This window comes from Eimeria tenella, genomic scaffold, assembly GCF_000499545.2.
Source record: "Eimeria tenella Houghton genomic scaffold, Eth_scaff2, whole genome shotgun sequence".
Classification (NCBI taxonomy): domain Eukaryota; phylum Apicomplexa; class Conoidasida; order Eucoccidiorida; family Eimeriidae; genus Eimeria; species Eimeria tenella.
The window spans coordinates 393,277-415,271 of NW_013541843.1; the positions used below are offsets into that span (position 1 = coordinate 393,277).

The following is a 21,995-nucleotide window of genomic DNA, read 5'->3' on the forward strand; positions in this document are numbered from 1 at the left end:
GCAGCTGCAGACAGTTCGGCGGCAGCGGCCCCGCATGCAAACCAACAAGTATGGGAATTGGGCAATGTTCTGTGCCTGAGTATCTATCAGCCTGATTTTCTCATCGCTTTGCTTCTTGCTGCAGCTGTTTTAAGTTGTTAATTCTATTAACAGCCTCAGCAGGGAGCCAAGCGCGAACGGAAACTCGACCTTGGGGAAGGAAGCAGCTGGCAACCCCTTGCCGTGAGGCTTCACTCCCTATTCCGTCTCGAGTCTCTCAGGGAAGGGGAAAAGGCTGTAGCTGTGAGGCGGAAAGAGCAGCGGGCGGCGTCTTGAACTTGAACTGAAGTTGAACGCAGCGTGCGCGCGCGAGTCTTCAGAGTGGCAGAGGAAAATGCAATCTGAATTCATCGCACTCACCCGCGAAGGCCTCGAGCTGCACAACGCGGCCCTCGACGAGGCAGGGGCCTTCACAGTAGAGAAACTCAGAAGCATAGAAGGCGTGGAGTCCGCCGAGTGGTCCCCACCAGGTGATTTGGTGAGTTCGAATTGAACCACGAGAAGCGAGGAGGCCAGGCACATACGTAGGGCCCCCTCCAAACAAAACTTAACTCTAAAAATGAAATCTAGATTATTAATTGCCTCGGTACCCCGAAGCGCCGGGCTGTCTATCCACATGGTTTCTGATTTCTTTCTCAACTCCAGGCCGCCATTGTGCGGAATTCTTCGCGCGAAAAAGTTGAAATCTTGGATGCAACCACTTGGGAAGTTCGTTACGCAGTTGAGGGCCGTGAGTGCTTCTGTTGCACTTGCCAGGCGGCCTCTCTCCCGCCTGATTGTAGTGCCTTTCGTCTTGTGTTTATTGTCTTCTTTTGCGCGGCAGCAGCTTGATTGGTGTTTTCACTTGCACAGCAGTAGCAGCAGCTTGATGATTGCTTTGCTTTCACAGCAGCAGGAGCAGCATCAACCTGATGAGTTTTTTGCTTGCACAGCAGCAGCAGCAGCAGCTAGGCTGGTGCTTTCGCTTGCAGAGCAGCAGCAGTAGCAGCAGCTTGATGAGTGTTTGCGCATGCGCAGCAGCACCACCGACAGCTTGACTAGTGTTTGCACTTTCGCAGCAAGCAGCAGCTTTGTGCTGCAGTGCGCCACTTCTTGAATGTGCGTTTCGCGCTGCCTGCAGCAACTCCCGTGTCCAAGTTTTCGTTCAGCCCTCTTGGGCGGTATTTGCTGATTTGTTTCCGCTTCGAGCCGACACAGTGTCCAGAAAATCTGAGACTTATAGAAACTCACAGCGCCAAAGAAGTGACGCGTTTGGCCCAGCGAGGCGTCGGCGAGCTCTCGTGGCCGCCGCTGCGGTTCACTGGGGGCGAAAGCTTTGCATGCCGTTTGGTAAGCAAGATATTTTGGGGTTTTTCTGTTGAGTTTCCGCCTTTTTTGCATCTTTTCAAGGACTTTTGTTTCGTCTTTTAATGCCTGCTCATGTATTAATGCGTTTCTGAATGTATTTGCTACTGCAATCTGTCATGAAAACCGAAAACGGCATTTGCAAACGTAACTTTAGACAAGTTCAGCGCCTGCTGCTGAGGGTGGGGTTGTTATGCTTATGAATGCGAACTTCAGCCTCCCGGCGTGGTCTGAAGACGTGTGGGGGCACTCAATAAGTTTTGAAAGGCTAAAATATCATTATTCTCCTTTTGTTTTCCTTCTTTTTGTCTTTTCAGGTCAAAGGCGCTGTTCACATTTTCAGCCGCGAGCAGCTCGAGTCTGGCAGCTTCAGCATCAACTCGCCTCTCCACCGCATCAGTTCCCCGCGCGCCTCCGCCGTATTTGCCAGCCCAGAGCGCCCCCCTTCTGCTGCTAAAGACGAAAACAGCAGCAACAGCAGCAGCAGCAGCGGCAACAGCAGCGCGTACTGCGCTGTGTTTTCGAAGGAAACCAAGGGGGAGAGCGCCCTGTTGGAGGTGTACGAGCTCGGGCAAGAAGTGAAATGCGTCGCCAAGAAATCATTTTTCCAGTCGCAAGAGGCAGAGTGCCACTGGGCCTACGACGGCCGCGCGCTGCTGCTGAAGACGCACACAGACGCCAGCGACTTGACTTACTACGGGTCTAGTGCTCTTTACTTCCTGCGGGTGAGCTGCTAGTCGAGTGATGAACTCCAGTGTAGGAAGAATTGGCAGACACAGAAAATAACAGACATAGTTAGGGCAGTTTGGTATTCACACCTGGCTGCTTCTTTGCTCTTTCTGGTTACAGCTCGAGCAGGGAAGGCAAGGGGCTCTTCCCTTCATTTGCTTTTCCTGCTCTTGTTTCAAGCACATATCCATTCATTCCTCCCTTGTTTCTCAATCTCTGTACATATCCTTTCATTCCTCCTTTGTTTTTCAATCTCTGTGTGTGTGCCATTCGTTGTTCCTATTATTGTCTTCCCCTCATTGGTGCTTTTGTGTGTAGGCAGCAACGACAGCCAGCTGACCTTCTTTATCATTCCTTTCATTGAAGTTATCTCTTTCACTTTGTTTCTCGTGCCCTCTTTGCAGTGTCAGGGAGGATACGATATGCGCATTGTCGCCGCTGATGAGGGTCCTGTCCACGCCGCCGTGTGGAGCCCTTCCACAATTGAGTTTGCTGTTTGCTACAGCAAAGTGCCAGCCACGGTAAGTGTCTTGTGTTTAGTTCCATTACTTTTGTCTGTTTGTTCTATTTGTTCGTTTTGCTTCTTCGCTTCTGCCCTTTCGATTCACTTAGGCTTCTTGGTTTACTTTATTGGATGTTTGTTCCGGTGGCCTGTTTTGCGTGTCGGCTTTTACGAGTCATTCGTGTTTCTGTGTGCCATTCAATGCGAAAAATTGGTCAGTATCATGAATCGGCATGTTTATAAAACCGATTTATTTATACGCATATCCATACGTATGTGTTGTTTTACACTTGTCTCAGCCCGCAGCTTAATATTAATCGATGTTCTTTTTGCTTCTGCACAGTTAACGGCCTCCTTTGAACCCCCAACAGTTTCCCATTCCCGTCAGTTTCACCCAGATTAGTTTAGATAGAAGTAAATATACAAATGGCACTTGCATCAATTTTCTGCTGCAGGTCGCCGTCTACGATGGCAACAGCAAAGTGACCTCGCCGAAATTCCGCATGGGCGAAGGCATGCGCACTTCTCTTCTGTTTTGCCCCTTTGCCAAATTGATGCTGTGGGGCGGATTTGGCAATTTGGCGGGGGAGGTTGAGGTCTGGTCTCTCAGAAAGAAGGGCATAGTAGGGAAGACAGTGGTAAGAGATACGGGGGTTTCGGCTGCGTGGGCTTTGACAACCTCTCTGTTTCTGAATCTCGTGTAAAGGGTTTTTGCATCTCTCTGCTTCATTTTTAGAAGAGTCCAGCTTGTGTCTTTCGAGCGCAAGAAGTGTGGACGTAGACCCGAAATCGGCTGAAAACATGGGGGTAAAGGACACTGCGGGAAGTGCATATTTGCCCAGAAGAGGCAAATACGGGGAATTCGCTCAAAAATTGCAGATAGCAGGAAAAAAGGCGTCAATTGGTACATTTAGTAGTACATTTAAGTGATATGGAAAGGGAGATGGCGTGCTTGTGAGACGTAGTGAAGATATAGTTGGGAGATTTGTAAAGTGACATTGTGCAATATTAAGGGGAGATAGAGGAGGAATATATTGAGGGAGGAACTAGGTATTTTGCAACATGCCAACGAAAGGAAGTGTTGGGATAAGGACAGCTAGTGTGGAAAGTAAAGCAGTTGATTGAAGGCCAAGTGTTCTGTATTTCTTTAGCGCGAAGATTGATGCCACGTAGTTCCTGAGTCTGCGCTTTTCCATATAAATATGCATTGTGCTCGACTAAATAAATATGATATAAAGATGCTGGCCTCTTCGAATATATGCAACCATTACAGATTGGATGCCGTGCTGAACTGAAGCTTTAGTCAACATGCTAGCAATCATCTGTTCCTAAGTTGTGCTCGTGTCTGTTTTTTTTCTTTTTAGTCCCCGTCAGCCACTTGTCAGTGGGCATCTTGCGGTTGCTTTTTCATCACAGCAAATATATCGCCGCGCCTGCGTGTTGACAACAGAATAAATGTGAGTTTTGGGCCTCATTTCAAAGGCTGTTCCGCTCATTTATTGACTCGCTTTTCAGAATTTTTAGTTAGCCTTCAAATTCGCCAGATATCGCGTTTTTCTTTGCCGATAGGCATGACATTTCAGGTGTAGCTGTTTCAGCTGTGCCGCCAACGCCTGGTGCTTTGTCCTGTGTCCAGTCTATATTTCATTTCTATTCAAGTGGTGTCAAACTTAGTTAATTTTCGTTATGCGGCATTTGTCTTTTATTTCAGTTCTTCAGTCTGTCAGGCGCCCTTCTCAAGCGAGTTGAATTCGCGTGCCTGTACAGCGTGCAGTTCCGTCCCTTGAGCCCTGCTGCTGCTGCTACTGCTGCTGAAGCACAAAAGGCAATAATTGACTCTCTCAAAGTCTACCAACCTGGGGAGGCCCCCCTGGCTCCAGGCGCAGAGGGAGCCACAAAAATAGGCAACCTGACCTCAACCGGAAGGTCCCTTAGTTCTCTTACTCAAAGCAGATCAGTGAGTCGCTGCTGCTGCTGCTCTGGCTGAACGCTGTATGTGGCAGTGCTGCTGCAGCTTCCGTTGGTCATGTTTATGCTTTGTGCTGCTGCTTCTGCTGCTGCTATTGTTGATATTTCTTTCGTTTTTGCTTTGATTCTGCTGTCATTTTGTATGGAAACGGGTCATAATCATAGTATTTTCATCGCTTCCATTCGGCAGCATGCTAGTAGCGTGGCTAGCTGATAGGAGCCGTGTTGAAAATGAACAGGAACTCTGGTCTGGTTACTCCCGTAGATCAAGCAGACGTTTAAATTAGGCGCAGGGGTACAATTTCCTAGCTAATCTGTTTTTTTTTGTCTGCATCTTCCTTGATTTGTTTGTCAGGGTGTGCCGTCGGTTGGCGCTTATAAGCCGCCAGCCGCGCGCAACGCCACACCGCGTCTGCCGCCAGGGGCTGCTGAGGCTCCTGCTGCTTCAAATTCTCCTTCGAAGAGTGCAAGAAAGAGGCAGAACCGGAAAAACAAGCAGGAAGGAGCGGCCCAGGCAGAGGCTGTAACTGAGGCTGGCCAGGACAACAGCGCGGAAGAAAAGGGCAGCGACGCAGCCAAAAAAGATAAAAAGACAGAAACTGACAAAGAACAAAATGCAAAACAAACAACACCTGCAGCGAACGCGACTTCAGACACCAATGGAAGCCCACAAGGCGAAGACGCAGTAAACAATAACAGTTTGATTGTGCAAAAAAGCTTAAGCCGCACATGATTTTGTCTTGACGGATAAAAGTAATGAGTAAAGTGCATTTAATTAGACATCTAGTTGCTCAAAAGCGCATTATGCACAGAATATCAGGATTGTTTTTACGCTCAGGCGAATGACCTGCGGAAGGCGATTCGAGCAGTGAAGAAGAAGTTGACAGAAATTGAGCGCCTTAAGGTAAAAACTCAGTCATTACTATTAATTTAAGTAACATTAAAGCTGATTTTTACTGTAGTGGCAATTTCAACATCGATTCCCTGGATTGCTGAAGTTCCCTGGACTTATTTCTGCTTTCAGGGGAGAAGCGACTTGAATGAAATGCAGCGGGTCAAAGTCAGCAACGAGCAGAAGCTCAAAGAGGAGCTAGCAGAGCTTGAAAAGCAGTTCAAGTCAATCAATTGACAATAAGTTGTTCAGTGTAACTGAAAAACAATTGAGTTACTTCAATTGGTGACGTCAGTCAGCAGAGAGTCACTGTTTCCATCTGCAGTCAGATCTTTCGTGGAATGCCATTTCCCTCTACCTATGGCGCACTACGAAGTTCTGCCTCTCGTGATTCTTTTTCACGGATTTATCCTTTCCAGACAAACGCGCAAACTGGGACACGAATGTGAGGGATGGGTGCCTCTGTAACTTTAGACAATCAATCGCGTTTCTCGTTACTTGACTTGTTCGCAGACACTTTAACGGCCCAAAATAAATAGCTGTTGGGGCACGGTGATTCACATCTCTGGTCTGCTGATGCGTTCCCCGTGCCTCCATGAACTCCTTGACGCAAGTGCGGGTCACCCGGGTGGGCAGTACAATGTTAAACTCTGCATTTTCTAGATCTTAGAGGTACTTTTCATCCATTGAAAGAAAAGAGATAGGTCTAATTTGGTGATTTGGGATAGTAGATTTGTCGCCAGCGGATGGCGTTCTCTTCGCCACCTGCATGTGCATGTGATGATCAGGTCCGAGGGAACCCGCTTCCTGGGGTTGCTCTGCTAATTTTTTGCCAAGTCCCTATATTTACAATAAAAATAAAATAAGTACAGCACAGTTAATGGGGCAAGTGCAGGTCCGATTCCTGTGGTTCTGTTTTTCTGCTGTTTTGCTGTTGGGGCCCCATTACAGCGACAGCAAGGGGCCCCAACTGCTCGTCTTGTTATTCACTTGCAATAGAACAGAAGTAATTGGTAGTTACGAAATAAATTTTGGGATAAATTGAAGTGATTCAATTAAAAAACGAAAAAACGGAGAACTGCGAGGCGGTCAAGTGTGTGTGGCTGCTGCTGCGCGGCCGCCGTGGCGTTTTCCCCATTTTTACTCCACTTCTTTCTGAAATTCACATTTTCTCGTTTTTACATTTACATTGTTGAGGAAGAAAGCCTATCCTTTCGCGCTGATCCGCCCGCTCTCCCTGGAGGGTGACCGCTTCGTTGCTGCTGCCGGTACTGGTCAGTCATACGTGGACCCATAGTTTAGGGTTTACGGTTTACTTGGCTTCACTTTCCCTTCATCTTTTGTTCAAACTATTGCTTGTCGCGTCATACGTAATTGTCTAGCTTTGCCCTTTCGTCATTAAGCGCTGGGGGCTCTGTGTGTTTGCAAGTGCGTGCAGCACAAGCACCTTTGCACTGAAGTGGAAAGCAGCAAGCATATAGGCTGCTTCTCCCGATAAAAACTTAATAATTAAGTGAGGAATAGAATCCTAAATAAGGAGGCGAGTCAACTTCGCAGTTCAAAATGTCCAGCCCCGCAGCATCAAAGAACCTGTGCAGCAGGTGCCACTCGTACTTCGACGAAAAAGACGAAAGCGACAAATGCGTGTTTCACCCGAAGACTTTCGTCTGCCGCTACCACCCAGAAGGCGACAAATACTACGCAGCCGTCGACTTGAACGCTTCGCATAAGGGCTGGCACGGCAAGTGCTGGTGAGTCCAGCGGGGGAAATTAGTCCAATTTATTAAGAACTCAGTACAACTTTTTGAATTTCGTGTTCAGAAATAGGCACTGAAGCGCGAATTGCTCAAGATGCGGGAAGAGTCCACAAATGGACAAATGAAGAATGTGAACTCCTGTGCCTCTCCACGGCTGTTCTCTGCACCATCTGTGAAACTTCATAGTAGCAAAACACCTTGGAGGGCAACTCAGTCTCTCACTCATCCTCTACAGACAATAATAACTAATAACTTTTGCAATTACGTTTCTTCGCAGGGAATGCTGCGGAAGCGAAGACAAAGATGCTCCTGGCTGCGCATCTGGCCCCCACACGAAATACTGAAAACTGAAACAAAAATACTGAAAACAGAAGCCATCGAAAACTGAAACCATCTCCAATTTTTAAGTGATATTTCCGCAACAACGGTGCACTCAGACTCCTCCAATACACGCAATAACTCTACCCCATACATACACTAGAGAACCTCCCCTTAGTTCCATTACCCTCTCCTCTGAACGGCCTGCCCAAAACCAGCAGCAGCAGCATCACTGCTACCCAATTGCATCAGAACCCCGACTGCACCTCCAGCTCATAGCAGCTCATTATGGTGTAAACCGAGGGAGACTTTGGAATACCTTCCTTCCAACCAGCTGAAATCCTTCTACACAATCACCACCACAAGTAAGTAGGTGACAACCAAAACAATGAGAACAAGAAATGCCATTGTTAACCCCGAAGGGTTGAAGGGTGCGCCACTCACACCGACAGTGTAAGGATGAGGCGACGCATGGAGAGGGTCCGAGCAAGCTCTAAACCACAACTCCCCCAAACAAAAATTGATGTGACATTGTTGGATCCAGTTGGATCCATATCAGTTGTCACACTGATAAGAACAGATACTACACTTGATCATAGCCAAAAGGCCGAGAAGGTATGTTCGACAAGGGTGGCCTGGAGTCCCACCCTGTACGGGGCTGAACAGCGCATGGGTGAGCCGAGACAGAACGGCACGACTCGCCTCTTTCGCCTAGGATCCTTTTCAATTTCCAAAATAGTTTAATCATTTCAACAAATTTTGAACATTTTGGAATAAAATTTGTCGTTTTCGCGTTTTTTTTGCTCGTTTGCAGCTGCAGCAGCGATCATCCCGGTAGCTCCCATATGCCAGGGTCTTGCAGGGGCGAACTTGCGAATAAATAGAGTTTGTTAGACCATTAAATAGCTACAAAGTATTATTTGTTTCAATTTAAGTTTAAGTTTAGTGTTTCCTCCCCCTTTCCACTCCCCCTATTGCCAGATCGGGCTCAACTGCGCCGCCGCTAGGCAGCCGCCTGGAACGAGCCAGTGACTTCGTTTTCGTTCAAGACGCAACTGCTGCTGCGTCCGTGTCTATTCTTTTCGAAACTGAAATTTCGAAAATTAATTTCTTTTTTCTTTTCATTGAGGCAAAAGACACTCCAATTGCCTTCGCTTTCCCGCAGCTTCCGCCCCCCAAATTCCTCACTGGGCGCTGTGGCCGACAATGAGCCTGTAGCATTTCCACTTCGCATTTGCTGCTTCCCAGCAGCAGCTCCCGCTCAAGTTTGTTGCTGCAGATGAGCATCTGCAGCTGTTTGCTGCTCGACGCGCCGTGTAGCCGCGAGACCTGAGTCGTGTCGCCGCCACCGCTGCTGCTGCTGCTGCTGCTGCAGCTGCTGCTGTTCTTCCGCTGCAGCGCGGCAGCACAACCCCTATTCCCCGCGCCTCTCCCAAAATGGCCCCAGGGAGAGCCGCCTTCCCCGAGGAGGAGAGTTTCCGGCGGACTCGGAAGCTGTCCCACGCTGCGCTGCTGCAGAAGCTGCGCAGGCGAGCAGTTGTATGGGCTTTGCTGTTCTTGTTGAGTGTGTGCATTTACAACGCGCTGGCCCTAATTGGCTTTTTTGGACTTCTTCCAGCCATTGGGGGCACTCAGAAAAGTGCAGATCGCGCGGCTCTCGCCAAGTTCATGCAAAATGCCGTTTCCGGAGTTGCGCTGCCGCTGGTGCCAAGTGCAGATCTTTTCGACCAACACGCCGTCATTTTGGGCCCTTACGGTGATTTAAATGAATTGAAACGAGTTTAATAGTCAAAAAACCCTTCAATTCAACTTTTGAGGCCCAGTTACCGCCGCTTTCCCGCAGCTTTCCCTCGCGAATTCATCTTTCCGCGCTGCCCGCCTTCCAGTGTCTGTACACCTCAAACTCCACACTCCGATCTGCTGCAGGGCCCGTTCGAGCGCCCTTCACCAGAAATATGGATTTGCTGATGCGGCGGCTGACGCAAGATGTGTGGCTCGACAGAACGCCGAAGGAAACCAGCAACGACTTCTCAATTATCATCAGCGCGAGAAACGAAGAGGCAAGCAAACCCACTAGTTCAACATTTTGACGGACGCAGCGTTTCCCCAGCACTCGGGCTTAGGGTTTAGGGTTTAGGGTTTAGAGTTTTCGTTTCTGCCTTGACTCCTGTGTAGCAGTCGGGGGTGCTTACACTTTTGTTGTCTCGTGTGTTGGCAAGCTGCGATTTGCTGCGATCTTTGAATTCATTTTATTCTTTTTTATTTTTTCCAACCTTTCATCGAATATCCATTTATTAATTAGTTTTGCATTTCTTCTTTTTCCGTTTTTCAGAAATATCTGGTCAAGACTTTGGAGTTTCTCTTCAAGAACACAGACTACAAAGCCATTCGCGAGGTGATTATTGTGGATGACGCGAGTGGCAAACATGTTAAAGAAGTTTTGGCAGAGGCCCACCTGCCCTCCAGCATTTCAGACAAAGTTAAAGTGATCAGATTTGGTGAGAAATGCCAAACGCAAAAAACGCGGCAGTCAGCTTCACTAGTGCTGCGCTGTACGTACACCTGAAATTAGCTGGCGTACTCAGTGACGCACACAGGCAAAGAAAGCCAGTTACTTATGCACATATGTATGTGTACATTTTTTGTCTATTCATTATTTATTTATTTATTTATTTATTTATATCCCGTGTAAATACATGAAATTAGGATCACTGCATGCCGCCTGAAGGTGCTCCAGCTAGCTGGGGCGCAGCAGAACTAGTCTTTGCCAAATTGACTGAAGAGTTTTCAACTTTAAAAAAACTGTCGAATAAATTTGACTTTAGAGAGAAACAATGAAGGCCAATGAAGCAACAACTTGGGGAAGTTCTTGCACTTATCTCCTTTGAATTTCCCTTCAAGAAGAGCAATTTATTTAATTGAACTTCTGCACTTCTTTTCTCTTTTGCAGATGAACCCCAGGGCCTAATTCGCGGCCGCATCACCGGGGCGGACTCCGCCTTAAGTGACAATCTTTTCTTCCTCGACGCCCACTGCAAACCCCAGAAGGGCTGGGAGTATCCTTTGCTGCAGCACTTGAAAACCAACTACCGCAGAGTCGCATGCCCCGTCATTTACGTGCGCCCAGCTCCAGCAGCAGCAGCAGCAATAGCAGCAGCAGCAGTAGAAGCAGCAGCAGCAATAGCAGTAGCAGCAGCAGCAGTAGCACTAGCAGCAGCAGTAACAGCACCAACAGTAGCAGCAGCGGCAGTAATAGCAGCAGCAGCAACAGCAGCAGCAGTAACAGCAACAGCAGCAGCAGTAACAGCAGCAGCAGCAGCAGCAGTTGGTGTCACGTTTTGGCGTGGGCAGTTTGGGGTGTACGTACAGGACGTGAAGGAGCACAACTGGGAAGACGTGGGGACCCACGGCTCAAAAATGATGTTTGAATGGACTTTTGAATTTAGTTGGTTTGAAGATCTCGAAGAAGAAATCCCCCTCATGTCCGGGGGAATACTCGCAATGACCAAGGAGTGGTGGGAGGAGTCAGGTCCGCTGCTGCTGCCGCTGCTGCTGCTGCTGCTGCGCTGCTGCTGCTGCTGCGGGCGCTGCAGCAGCTGCTTCTCTCGTTTTTTTTCGTTTTCTTTCGTTTTTTCTTCTTTTTTTCCTTTCTTTTTCTTCTTAGTTCTTGCATTTCCCCTCTCTGTCTGTTATCTCCTCCGGCTTCCAAAACTCCACTTCTTTTTTGTCTTAGTCGCATTTCGCAGGAAAATACGACTCCGGGATGCTGGAGTGGGGCGGGGAAAACCTGGAGCAGTCCATGCGTCTGTGGCTCTGCGGGGGCGAAATAATTGTCGACAGAAGATCTCAAATTGGACACATTTTCTCCAGACCCCCCAAACCAAACCCCGAGAACAAACTCGTCATTCAGGTGCAGCAACCCCCGGCTAGCTAGCTAGCTAGCTAGCTAGCTCGCTGGCTGGGTAGCTGGCTAGCTAGCTAGCTAGCTGGCTGGCTGGTTAGCTGGCCCGCTGGCTAGCTGGCTAGCCAGCTGCTAGCTGCGTAGTTCGCGCCAGCTAGCTAGGTCTCGGGGCAGCAGTTGCGTGGGCAGGAAGCCCCAGCTAGCCACCAGCTAGCCACTAGCTAGCCACCAGCTAGCCATTCAGCTGCACAAAATGCGCCGAGTCTGCTTCTTTGACGACGTTAAATGCCTTCTGCTTCTATTTGCTGTTGCGTGCTGCCTGTCGCTGCTGCTGTGCTGCTACTTGCTGCTGCAGGTGCAGAAGAACCAGAAAAGAGCCGCCAAAGTTTGGCTGGACGAATACTACGCTTTGTTTTATTTGTACCACCCGGAGGCGCGGCAGCACGCAGAGGGGGACTTGCGGGGGCGGCTGGAGCTGCGCTACAACAAACTCAACTGCGTTTCTTTTCAGTGGTTTGTGGACAAGTTCCGGCCAGCTTTCGAGCGAAAGCTGCTGCTGGACCACGACTTCAAGCACATCCAGCATGCAGCTTCAGGTGCGGCCTCAGCAGCAAACTAGTGGGGAAAAGAACGAAAAAAATGCATGCAAAACGGCGCCAGCAGAGCCCAGTTAGCTGCCGAGCCAGCTGCGGTGTACGTACACCCGCAGCTCTGCGGTGTACGTACACCCCGCAGCCCTGCGGTGTACGTGCACCCCGCAGCCTGCAGCTCGGCTGCCAAGCCTCCGTCGCTTCACTTTCTTTCTTTTGCTTCTTTGGCTCTGCTGGCTGCTGCAGGGCTTTGCGTGGCTGCAGACAGAAACCCGAAGGGCCACGACAAAGTCAAACTGGCTGTCTGCAATGTGGCGGACCAGGACCAAGTGCGTCAGTTGAAAAGGGAATTAAACTCTAAATAGTCCTTTTTAGCCAAACTTTCGACATAAAGAAACTTAAAATAAACAACTAAGCTAACTCTCGCAAAGCTGTAGCAGCTGGGCCCCGAAACGGGCTCTGGAAAGCTGCGCTGCGGTGTACGTACACTGCGGCTGCGCGCGCTGCGGTGTACGTACACTGCAGCACTGGCAGGTGGTGAGCGGAAACCGCATGCTGCAGAACAGAGGCACTCGGAAGTGTCTGGACTCCGCGACTTTTGGAGACCAAGTGCCGATTTTGTTTCGCTGCGACTGGAATGGAGTGATCCGGCGGGCCAATTTGAATCAGCTGTGGCAGTGGGACGCAGCAGCAGCAGCAGCAGCAGAAGACGAAACTGCCACGGGACGCATCTTCGTCTACGACGGATACTGGAGTTTGTCGCTGACTGGCGCAGACATTTTCCCCCTTCAGAAGGAATACCTCGAGAGCCCGAGGGCCCGCTGCCTGGCCGCAGAGCGTACAAAGCCTGCTGCTGCTGCTGCTGCTGCAGCAACAGCAGCAGCACCGCCTGAGGAGCTGCGGCTGTTCTTGAGGCCCTGCGTGGGACTCGTCAAGGGGGAAAGCGACCCCATGAAGTTCGTGCCCAAGTGGACTTGGTCTCCGCTGTCTACGCGTTTCGGGAAGCGAACATTGCAGGAAGGACTCAAAATAACGGACGAGTTTGCGGTAAACTACATGAAAGCAAGAATGTAATGGAATTAAAAACAAGAGAATTCAAAAAATGAGCCAAAGGCGGCGAAACTGCGGCGCCGCGCGCCCTGCACGCCGAGGTGTACGTACACCTGCGCAATTGCACTAGGTGTTCACTTTTCGCGCATGTCGCGATCCGTCCTGAAAAAAGACAGGAATGCTTTGGGAAATGTTTGTGCAAGTGAAATAAACAAATTATTCACCATGCGAACTCGCGAAATTGCAAAAGACCTATTTTTGAAATTCGAATTTGAAAGCCCCTGACTCGCAGCCAGCAGTCGCCCGGGCAGCAGCAGATGGAAAAGAAGCAGCACTAACTATTTAACAATTTGAAAAAGTATTTAAATTAAAAAAAACAACCTCCAGCGTCAGCAGCTGCAGAGCTTTGCAATGTTCATGCTGGCTGCATGCAAGTTGGGCACATCGACTGGAATTGGAACTTTCGTTGGATTTCCCGCGAAGTTCGCCAAAGTTATTTCACTTGAAGGCTTATTAATGGCTTTCAACTCGCGAGAAAGCAAAGAGCCGGTGGTGATGTCCAAAAAGTCTTCTAATTGAACTTTTCTGGCGGCGGGATTTGTGAAATCCGTCAGGAAGAGGCTGCCCATCTGCTGTACAGACACCACAGCGTGCTTGTTCAGAAGCTCCACTTCCCACAAAGACATTTTCGCCTGTCTCCGCGCCAGAGGCAGCACTTCTTCTTTTCTAATTTCCAGACTTTTCGGTAAACAATTCTTCACCAACTTGCACAAGGCACTTTTCTCATCTCCTGCCTCCCCCGGGGCCTCTTCCTCGTCCTCCGACGACGCCAGAGGGTCCCCTGGGGGCCCCCCGGGCCCTGCGGACTTCGCATTTGCTGTAGTCGAAGCTGTCCCCAGAGACCCGCAGGCTGGCAGCAACGTGGGGCGGCAGCAGCAGCAAAGGCTTGCAAATGGTGCTGTACTTTTGGAGGAGAGAAGCAGCAAAAGCCTGGAGACAAAGTGCTGCAGCAGGAGCAGCAACGCATGCAACTCTGCAGCACTTTTTGATGAAAGCAGCAACCAAACAAGCTGGCAGCAAATCACTTCTCAAGGCCAAGTTCAGCAGCCGCAGAAAGCGGCCCCGCAGTCTGGGGGAAAGAGCAGCAGGAGTGAGCAGCCTGTAGAGCTGCTGGTACAAGTGGGCCCCTGCTGCTGCTTCCTGGTCTGCAGCAGCAGCAGCAGCAGCAGCAGCAGAGAGCAGCTCGGGGTTGCCCAGGCGGTGCTTCGTCAGCAAATAAAACAATCCAGATAATGCTGAAATCCGCAAAGACAAATGGCTGGACTCTGCAAAAGCTTTTAAGAAAAAGTCCGACAGCAGCAGCGGATTGGACAGCAGCGGCAGCACCCGCCGCGGCACTGCTGCCAGCAGCTGCTGCAGCAGCGCCTTGCTGTGCTGCACCTGCAGCAGCAGCAGCAGCCACGCGTTTTGAAACACCAGCCTGTGGCTGCCCGGCTCCACCGCCTTCGCAGCAGCAAGGCCTTTTATCCAAGTTGCTGCTGCTGCTGCTTCTTCTTCTTCCATCCACTTCTTTTCATCTTCGCTTTCCGACGCTTCGCTGTCGCTGTCTTTGGGGGCCCCCGGGGGCCCCCCGGGGCCCCCAGGGGGGCCCCCAGGGGGGTCCCCGGGGGGCCCCCTGCGCCTCCGGCCCCGGGGCCCCGCAGCAATTATGTCTGAAATCTGCAGCAGCAGCGAAGTCAGTCTGCTGCTGAGGTCCCGCTCTCCCCTCTTCCACCTGAACCACTCGTTGCCTGCTGCTTCGTGCTGCCCCCCCTCTGCTGCTGCTGCTGCTGCTGCGTTGTGCTGCTGGTTCTTTTCCGCAACAAACTCCCTGAGGATCTTCAAAATGACCACGAGCATGTAGTAGCGAACGTCCAGGTACTTGTGGAGATATTCCTTCAGCAGCAAGTCCTGCAAGTAGCCGGGGAAGGCGTTGGCCTGCAGCAGGCGGGAGGCGAAAACTTGAAAAGCAGCAAGAGGGAAAGTTGAAGACTTGTGAACTTCAGATTCGTGTTTTAAAATTCGAAATAAATAAGAAAGTCCCAACTTTTGGAGGGGAGCTTCGCTGGATTCGAGCAGCTCGAACACAATGGACACGAAAACGTGAAATGACTGCTGCAGCCACTGGGTGAACCCCGGCTTGCTTTCCTGCTGCTGCTGCTGCTGCAGCAGATCTGAAGGAATATAAGGCACTTCCAGTTCTATTTTTTTGTCCCGCAGCAGACGAAACAGACTTTCGCAGCTTTCTAGCAGTTCTTTCGGACTTGTGCTCTCGCGGCACTTGTTCACCAGCTCCCGCACCGCCGCCGCGAACTCCGCGCCGGAACGCAGGCCCAAAGGGCGATCTTCCTTCATTTTCTGCGCTTTATTCCATTAATTAAATTCCTTTTTATTCAAGTTGCTCATTTGTGCGCCGCCGCATTTGCAATCAGCAGCCAGGGCCCCACGCGCATGCAACCCCCAGGGCTTCCCGAGGCTTCCGCAGCCGATTCCTTTTCCCAGCTACGACTGCGAAAATCAACTTTAAAAAAATAACAACAGAAATCTTATAATTGCGCTATTTCTGGTCTTTCTGAGGTCTTTCTGATTAAGATTGAAGGCAATAAAGCAGCAGAAACCTGTCAGAGCCCTGCGGTCGATCTGCGCAGCAGATTGATTATAGTGACGAAGTAGCAACTGCTGTCCAGCGGACTCGTTGAGTTGCACATACACCAGAAACGCAATTTAAACTAATTTTGCATAATTATTTCTTCAAGTTTCAGTTTTTATGGCTTCTCCTAAGCCCCTATGCCAGTTGGACACAATGCCACTGAACGCAAAGCAGCACTTTCCTGATCATTTCTTGCGTTCTTTAATGAATTTAATTCTTTAGAAGGCGTTTAATTGAAGCGAAAGACCAAACAAAATGAAAAAAAAACAAAAGTACAGAACACGGAAGTGCTCCCGAGGGGGCTCGAACCCCTGACCTTCGGTTCATAAGACCAACGCTCTAACCAACTGAGCCACGGGAGCTGGAGGTCCTGCAAAAACTGTTTTCGTGTTTCCTTTTTGATAAATTGAATAATTTTAATTTAACTTAATTTTAATTTAATTCAAAATTTTGAATTAATTCTTTTTTTGCTATTTGCTGCTCTTTTGCTGCCAGAGAAGTGTTCAGTTCTTTCAATCAATTCTCTTTTTCCGAATTTCAAGTTTAAAATTCACTTTTCAGAAAATTGTTTTATTTCAAATTAAAAATCACTTTCCAGAAAACTGTTTTCTGGTGTTGCTGTTTCACTACCGGGAAAAAATTTCAAGAAAAGTGATTTATCACAAAACTGCTTCTACTAAATTTTGACTTCAGCATGATACTATTGCTACTGCTGCTGCTGCTGCTGCTGCTGCTGCTGCTGCTGCTTGTTCCATTTTCCTTGGCTGAAGAGCAGCAGCCAGAGGTCCTGTGCAGCTGCAACGCCTAAAAGGTACAAGTAAAAGAAGATAAAGGGTTTAATTGTTTTATTCCACTTTTTTATATTTTTTGAAATTTAGTTACAACTTTAATAAGGATAAATTCAATTTAAGAGAAGATGCAAAGAGTCGCAGGAAGCATTTTTAAACTGCAGATTTTAAGACCCTGTATACCCTCGTTTCGCTGTTAGATTTCTTCTTGTTGCTGCTACTGGTACTGTTGCTGCTGCTGCTGCATTTGCTGCTGCTGCTGCTGCTGCTGGTCAAGTGAATTCGAAACAGCGACGCCAAAGGCTCTTCAGACGGAGTGTCAGTGGCCTCTTGGTCTCAATTTTTGCAAGAGAAAGTTTTAATTTGCAAGTTGAATTTCAATTTTCATTTTAATTCGAAAATTGGATTTAAATTGTCAGTTAAATGTATTATATTTGTATTCAACAAAAGTTGCAAAGGCGCGAAAACAGATTTCCCAGCTGCAACAGAATGCATGCAAAAATGGCATTAAATGACTTTTCAAAAAAGCTATTTTAAAAATGCATTATTATTAAAAATTTCACTATTTTGTTTCAGTTTTTAATTTGATAAGAAGAAAAAATTATCTATTTCGTGAAAAGAGAAAAAGGCTGATTTTTACAGCAGCAATAAATAAAGAAAATAAATATTTATATAAATAGATAAATAAATAAAATAAAAGTAGAAAAATGAAAATGAGAAATATTCAAGAAAGGCTGCATGCGCTGAAAGCAACTCAGCCTCGCATGTGCTGCTGCTTCTCTGTTTGCTGCTGTCTGGACTTCAAATAAAATCCAAAATAAACTTTTTTAATTTAAAAAACAAAAAACAAAATTTCAAATTTTAAAATAAGGCAAAAGCTGCGAAGTCCCGGAGCCACGCTTCCACGGGAAGAGAGGATATTCAAATTGAATGATTAGTTCATTCACTTTATTCCTGCAATTTGAATTTGCAAAAACTTGAAAATAAAACATTCAATTCAGCTGCAGCTTTTATTGTTCTGTGTCATTTATAATTTGCATTTATTGCTTTTGTTTTTATTTCCTCTTCTTCAAATTCCACCAGCTGATCTGCTGCACTAAGAAATGTGGAGCTGGAATGAACCACTCGGTGAGCAAAATGCAAATTGAGACAAACTCCGATTTAGAATCTATTCCTTTGAAACTTGGAATACAAATTGCATTTAAAATTGTTTAAATATAAACTGTATTTGTTTTTGCAATTTTTGATCCACGCAAAACGTCTTACGACAAAAACGAAAGTTGAATTTGCAAAATGCTTCAGGTGGAGATACACCTCAGCGCTAGCGGCGCGCTGCATTGTTTCTGAATGTTCACTTCACTTATTTGTTACATTTTCGCGCACTTTTTGCATCATTTGTGGTTTTAAAAACATTTCTGAGCATCATTTGTAATTTTAAAACATTCTTGTGCATTATTATTTTTTCTGCGCATTTCTGTGCATTTTCTGCAGCAGAACTTCAACTACATTCCCCATGACAATTTGGCCCTTCTTAGTCCTCGCCTGCAGCTTCCGGTGAGTAATTTTGTTTAGTTTTCGTTTTTCGTTTTTTCTTTTTCTTTCCTTCTCAGCTTCTGCCAGCCTTGCCAGTCTTTCTTCTTCTTTTGCCTTTTGCTTCATTTCAAATTCTCTCTGAGCTTTCAAAAACGGCATATATCCCTTTTTGTCTTTCAGCGAAGACTTTCCAGCATCAGCAGCAGCAGCAGCAGCAGTCGGTGCTGCAGCAGCCTGATCCGCTGCCGCTGCTGCTGCTGCTGCTGCGTCCCTGTTTTGCTCGTTTTTTCCTCCCCTTTTGCCTTTGTCTGTGAATTTATTCCCCGCTGCACTCGCTGCTGCTGCTTCCTGCTGCTGCTGCTGCCGCTGCTGCTGCTGCTTGGGCTTAGCGAAGGGATTCATGAGTTGTTCCAGAAAGGCGTCATTGTCGCTTGCGGAGGCCACGGGGGCCATTAGAGCTGCCCTTCCCTTTTCCTTCGCATTTAATTCTTTTGGATTTAATTCTTTTTCTTTTAATTCTTCTTTCAATTCTTTTTCCGCTAATTCTTTTTCTTTTTCTTTCTTTTGCAACTTTTCAAAAACACTCCGAGCTCTGCTGTCCCGCACTTGCAAAAAATGCTTCCGCCCCAGACTCTTATCTTTCGGCTGTACCCACACTCGCCGCTTCTTCCTCAATTCGCCTTTTGCTGCAGAGGGCTTCTTGGGGGCCCCCTGGGGGCCCCCAGGGGGGCCCCCCTGGGAGGCCCCCAAGGGGGCCCCCTGGGGGGCCCCCTTGGGGGCTCCCCGGTGGGTACTGGGCTGGAAGGCTTTGCGGTCTTTCATGGTGGGGCGGAGGGAGGGGAGGCTTTGTTGGAATAAATTGGAGTTGAAGAATTTTTGAAGTTCAAAATTGAAAGTAAATAAAAGTTTGGAGTTATGAAGAAGCACTGAAGGCCGGAGGAGGCAAAAGAATGGCCCAAGGCGAAGCTGCAGTGGAGGGAAAGCTGAAGTGGAATTTGAGGGCGGAGGAGATCATTTTAATCGAAACTGTGAACAACAAATAAAAAACAAACACTAACAATAAATAAATTAGTTAATTAATTAATTTAATCAAAATAACTCAGCCTCCGCGAAGGCTCGCAGCCAACGCGCTTGCGGGGGGCCCCAAAACCATTTCAGGAACTACAGGGGCCCCCCACTTGCAAATTCCGGAAGAAGCTGCACCGAGGGTCCAAATCGGCTGCAGATGTTTTCTGTTGAATAAAAATTGCAAAAAGAATATTTCTGTTCCGAGTTTAATTCATGTTGCTGCGCTTTCCGCTTCTTTTCTGCAGCAGCAGCAGCAGCAGCAGGGTCTTTCGCTGGGTTTTGCTCGGCGGCGGCGGATCAAACGGGAGACAGGGTTCTCTGCAAGCGTTATTCTTTTAAATTATTTGTTTTTAAAGAATTGGAAAAGTGGAATTGCTTTTCTTCGCTCCATTCTGACGGTTTTCCCTCGCTCGAGTTCGCCACGCGCAAGCTGTCCATACACCGCAATTGCTTCGCTGTTTCTCTGCTCCTTTCCGAGGGAAGCATTATTTTTTTTTGGATTTGAGACTCTATTCATGAATTAATTGATATTTCGCGCGGTTGTGTCGGTCATTTACTCCAGAGGAGCTCATTTGCCTTCTCTGCTGCAGTTCAAAACCGAAGCTGCAATGGGGGGTTCAACTTCGTCTGCGTCTCGCGCGGGAAAGGAGGAAACTGCGTCAAATTCCTCTTCTGCCTCTTCTTCTTGTCCTTTTAAAGAGTCTTCTTCGAATTTTTCTTCAAGTTCCAGCTCGAAGTGCCCGGTGCAGCGAAACGCCGCGGGCAAAGGCATTTGCTGCGTCTGCAAGGAAACCAAAGCAGCCAGAGATGAATGCATCGTTTTGAACGGAGAGGAAAAGTGCAAAGCCTTCATAGAGGCCCACAAACAGTGCCTGCGCAGCGAGGGCTTTCAAGTTGACTGAAACACAGTTTAGGGTTTAGGGTTTAGGGTTTAGGGTTTGGGGTTTGGCGCTTTCCGCTTTAGCGTGCAGGGGAGAGCGTCTCCCTATACATATATATAATCTTACAGCTATTTATATTTGCCTGAAAGGGTTTTATCTTTTTGTCTTCAACAAAGAAAATGAAAAAGACATTTCCCTTTTTTGCAGTTTGACGCGTCAGGCTTTTCTTCTCTCAAAAGAAAAAACAAAATTAGTTTTACTTTATTTTATTTTAAGTTTAGTGTGTAACATAGTTAAGGTTTCAATTATTCACTTTTAATTTTTTTCTCCTGGCTTTTGATTTTAGCGCCTAGTTTAGGGTTTAGGGTTTAGGGTTTAGTCGGGGTTTGGGGTCTAGGGTGTAGTTAGGGTTTAGGGTTTAGGGTTTAGGATTTTAGGGTTTAGGATCTAAACCAGAAAGCTTAGGTTTAAGGGTTTTGCGCCAGCGAGTCCTGCATAAGTAGAGGAGCCTGAGGCTTCGAATCCCAAGACTGAACAATTCAAGGGTTTAGGGTTTAGGGTTTAGGGTTTAGAGTTTAGGGTTTAAAGTAAGATAATTAAATTTTAGTCTTTTTGAAATTCCAAGTCAAGACAATAAGTTTGAAAATTGGTAAGTCTTTGATTCCCCTTTTTTTTCAACATGATATGAAACTTCATTTTTATTTCGAAATGAAAATAAACAAAGATGAAAGAAGTCTACTCGAGATTAAACTACACCTATTTTTATTTTTAATTTAATTAATTAATTTAATTACATTTTTTATTTTTCTGAATTTCGCGAAAAATGAATCCAATTAAAAGTGGATCTGCTGCTGCTGCTGCCTCGCAAAAGCATTTCTTTTAACTTTTTCCCTTTATTTATTTAATTTAAATATTTAATTTGATTAAATAAAAATTAAATTAAAATAAAATACAAAAATAAATAAATAAATAAATTAAAAAGAGAGGAAAGGCTTTTAAGGACTTTCCTTTCGCCACCCCAGGCTGGAGGCCTCGAAGAGCCTTTTCTGAAATTGCAATTTGAAAAACAATTTTTTCTAAAATAAAATTTAATTTGAAAAAAAGACATTTAAATATTCATTTTAAAAACTAAAAAAGATTCTTTTTTCTCCTGTCTTTAAAAGAGAAAATTAAAAATCCCGTTTTTCTAAACTCGGAAAACGCTAAACCCTAGACCCTAAACCCTAAACCCTAAACTCTAGGTTTTAAACTACAAGTCAAGTTCCGAGGGAAAGCATTTACCTGCTTTTATTTCTATTTTAAAAAGAGAACTTATGCAATGAAGTCGCCAGCAGCAGCGCCAAATCTGCTGCTGCTGCTGCTGCTGCTCCTGCTGCTGCTACTACTGCAGAGGACTTATTTCTGCAGCTCTAATGTCATTTCAAGAAGCAATTAATTTAAGTAATAAAACTTGAGCAATTCTTTTTTGCTTAACTTCTTTAATTTCATTTGAAAGAAAACAGATTCCTAAAGTGGCTAAGGCCTTTTCTGACTGAAAGGAGACGTGTGGCTAGCCACAGCTAGCTGGGCGCAGCTGCTGCAGCTAGCTGTGGCTAGCTGCAGCTAGCTAGAGGTGGCTAGCTGCAGCTATCTTCTGCCAGTCTCAACTCCTTGCGGAGCGGGCAAACAGCTGCTTCTTTAGCAGCAGCTAGCTGTAGCTAGCTGTGGCTAGCTGTAGCTAGCCGTACCTGGCTGCAGCCAGCTGTAGCTAGCTGTAGCTAGTCTTAGCTAGCTGTGATAAGCTGTAGCTAGTCTTAGCTAGCTGTAGCTCGCTGTAGCCAGCTGTAGCTAGCTGCGGCTAGCTATAGCCAGCTGTAGCTAGTCGTAGCTAGCTGTAGCTAGCTATAGCTAAGCGTAGCTAGTCGTAGCTAGCTGTAGCCAGCGGTAGCTAGCTGCAGCTAAAAATA

At 47.2% G+C, this 21,995-nt stretch overlaps 6 protein-coding genes across 6 annotated transcripts; 3 read left to right on the plus strand and 3 right to left on the minus strand.

Annotated features, from left to right (window-relative positions):
- Positions 1 to 373: 373 nt before the first annotated feature.
- On the plus strand, positions 374 to 5,711 carry ETH_00029105 (eukaryotic translation initiation factor 2A, putative; the record flags this gene model as incomplete). The annotated part of the gene is made up of 10 exons (XM_013374263.1): positions 374 to 517; positions 685 to 769; positions 1,160 to 1,368; positions 1,701 to 2,108; positions 2,517 to 2,633; positions 3,070 to 3,252; positions 4,326 to 4,571; positions 4,938 to 5,267; positions 5,421 to 5,486; positions 5,607 to 5,711. 10 exons carry the CDS (start codon positions 374 to 376, stop codon positions 5,709 to 5,711), a joined length of 1,893 nt encoding a protein of 630 aa, XP_013229717.1.
- A 1,326-nt stretch (positions 5,712 to 7,037) lies between these two features.
- On the plus strand, positions 7,038 to 7,575 carry ETH_00029110 (uncharacterized protein; the record flags this gene model as incomplete). Its single annotated transcript, XM_013374264.1, has 2 exons — positions 7,038 to 7,225; positions 7,509 to 7,575. The coding sequence occupies 2 exons, from the start codon at positions 7,038 to 7,040 to the stop codon at positions 7,573 to 7,575; spliced, it is 255 nt and encodes an 84-aa protein (XP_013229718.1).
- Positions 7,576 to 8,986: 1,411 nt separating this feature from the next.
- Positions 8,987 to 13,114, plus strand: ETH_00029115 (UDP-N-acetyl-D-galactosamine:polypeptide N-acetylgalactosaminyltransferase T2, putative; the record flags this gene model as incomplete). Its single annotated transcript, XM_013374265.1, has 8 exons — positions 8,987 to 9,305; positions 9,476 to 9,537; positions 9,882 to 10,047; positions 10,500 to 11,078; positions 11,296 to 11,459; positions 11,806 to 12,046; positions 12,287 to 12,369; positions 12,566 to 13,114. The coding sequence occupies 8 exons, from the start codon at positions 8,987 to 8,989 to the stop codon at positions 13,112 to 13,114; spliced, it is 2,163 nt and encodes a 720-aa protein (XP_013229719.1).
- A 365-nt stretch (positions 13,115 to 13,479) lies between these two features.
- On the minus strand, positions 13,480 to 13,776 carry ETH_00029120 (uncharacterized protein; the record flags this gene model as incomplete). The annotated part of the gene is made up of 1 exon (XM_013374266.1): positions 13,480 to 13,776. One exon carries the CDS (start codon positions 13,774 to 13,776, stop codon positions 13,480 to 13,482), a length of 297 nt encoding a protein of 98 aa, XP_013229720.1.
- A 97-nt stretch (positions 13,777 to 13,873) lies between these two features.
- Positions 13,874 to 15,484, minus strand: ETH_00029125 (uncharacterized protein; the record flags this gene model as incomplete). Its single annotated transcript, XM_013374267.1, has 1 exon — positions 13,874 to 15,484. One exon carries the CDS (start codon positions 15,482 to 15,484, stop codon positions 13,874 to 13,876), a length of 1,611 nt encoding a protein of 536 aa, XP_013229721.1.
- A 2,538-nt stretch (positions 15,485 to 18,022) lies between these two features.
- ETH_00029130 (uncharacterized protein) lies at positions 18,023 to 18,922 on the minus strand (the record flags this gene model as incomplete). The annotated part of the gene is made up of 1 exon (XM_013374268.1): positions 18,023 to 18,922. The coding sequence occupies one exon, from the start codon at positions 18,920 to 18,922 to the stop codon at positions 18,023 to 18,025; it is 900 nt and encodes a 299-aa protein (XP_013229722.1).
- Positions 18,923 to 21,995: the final 3,073 nt, after the last annotated feature.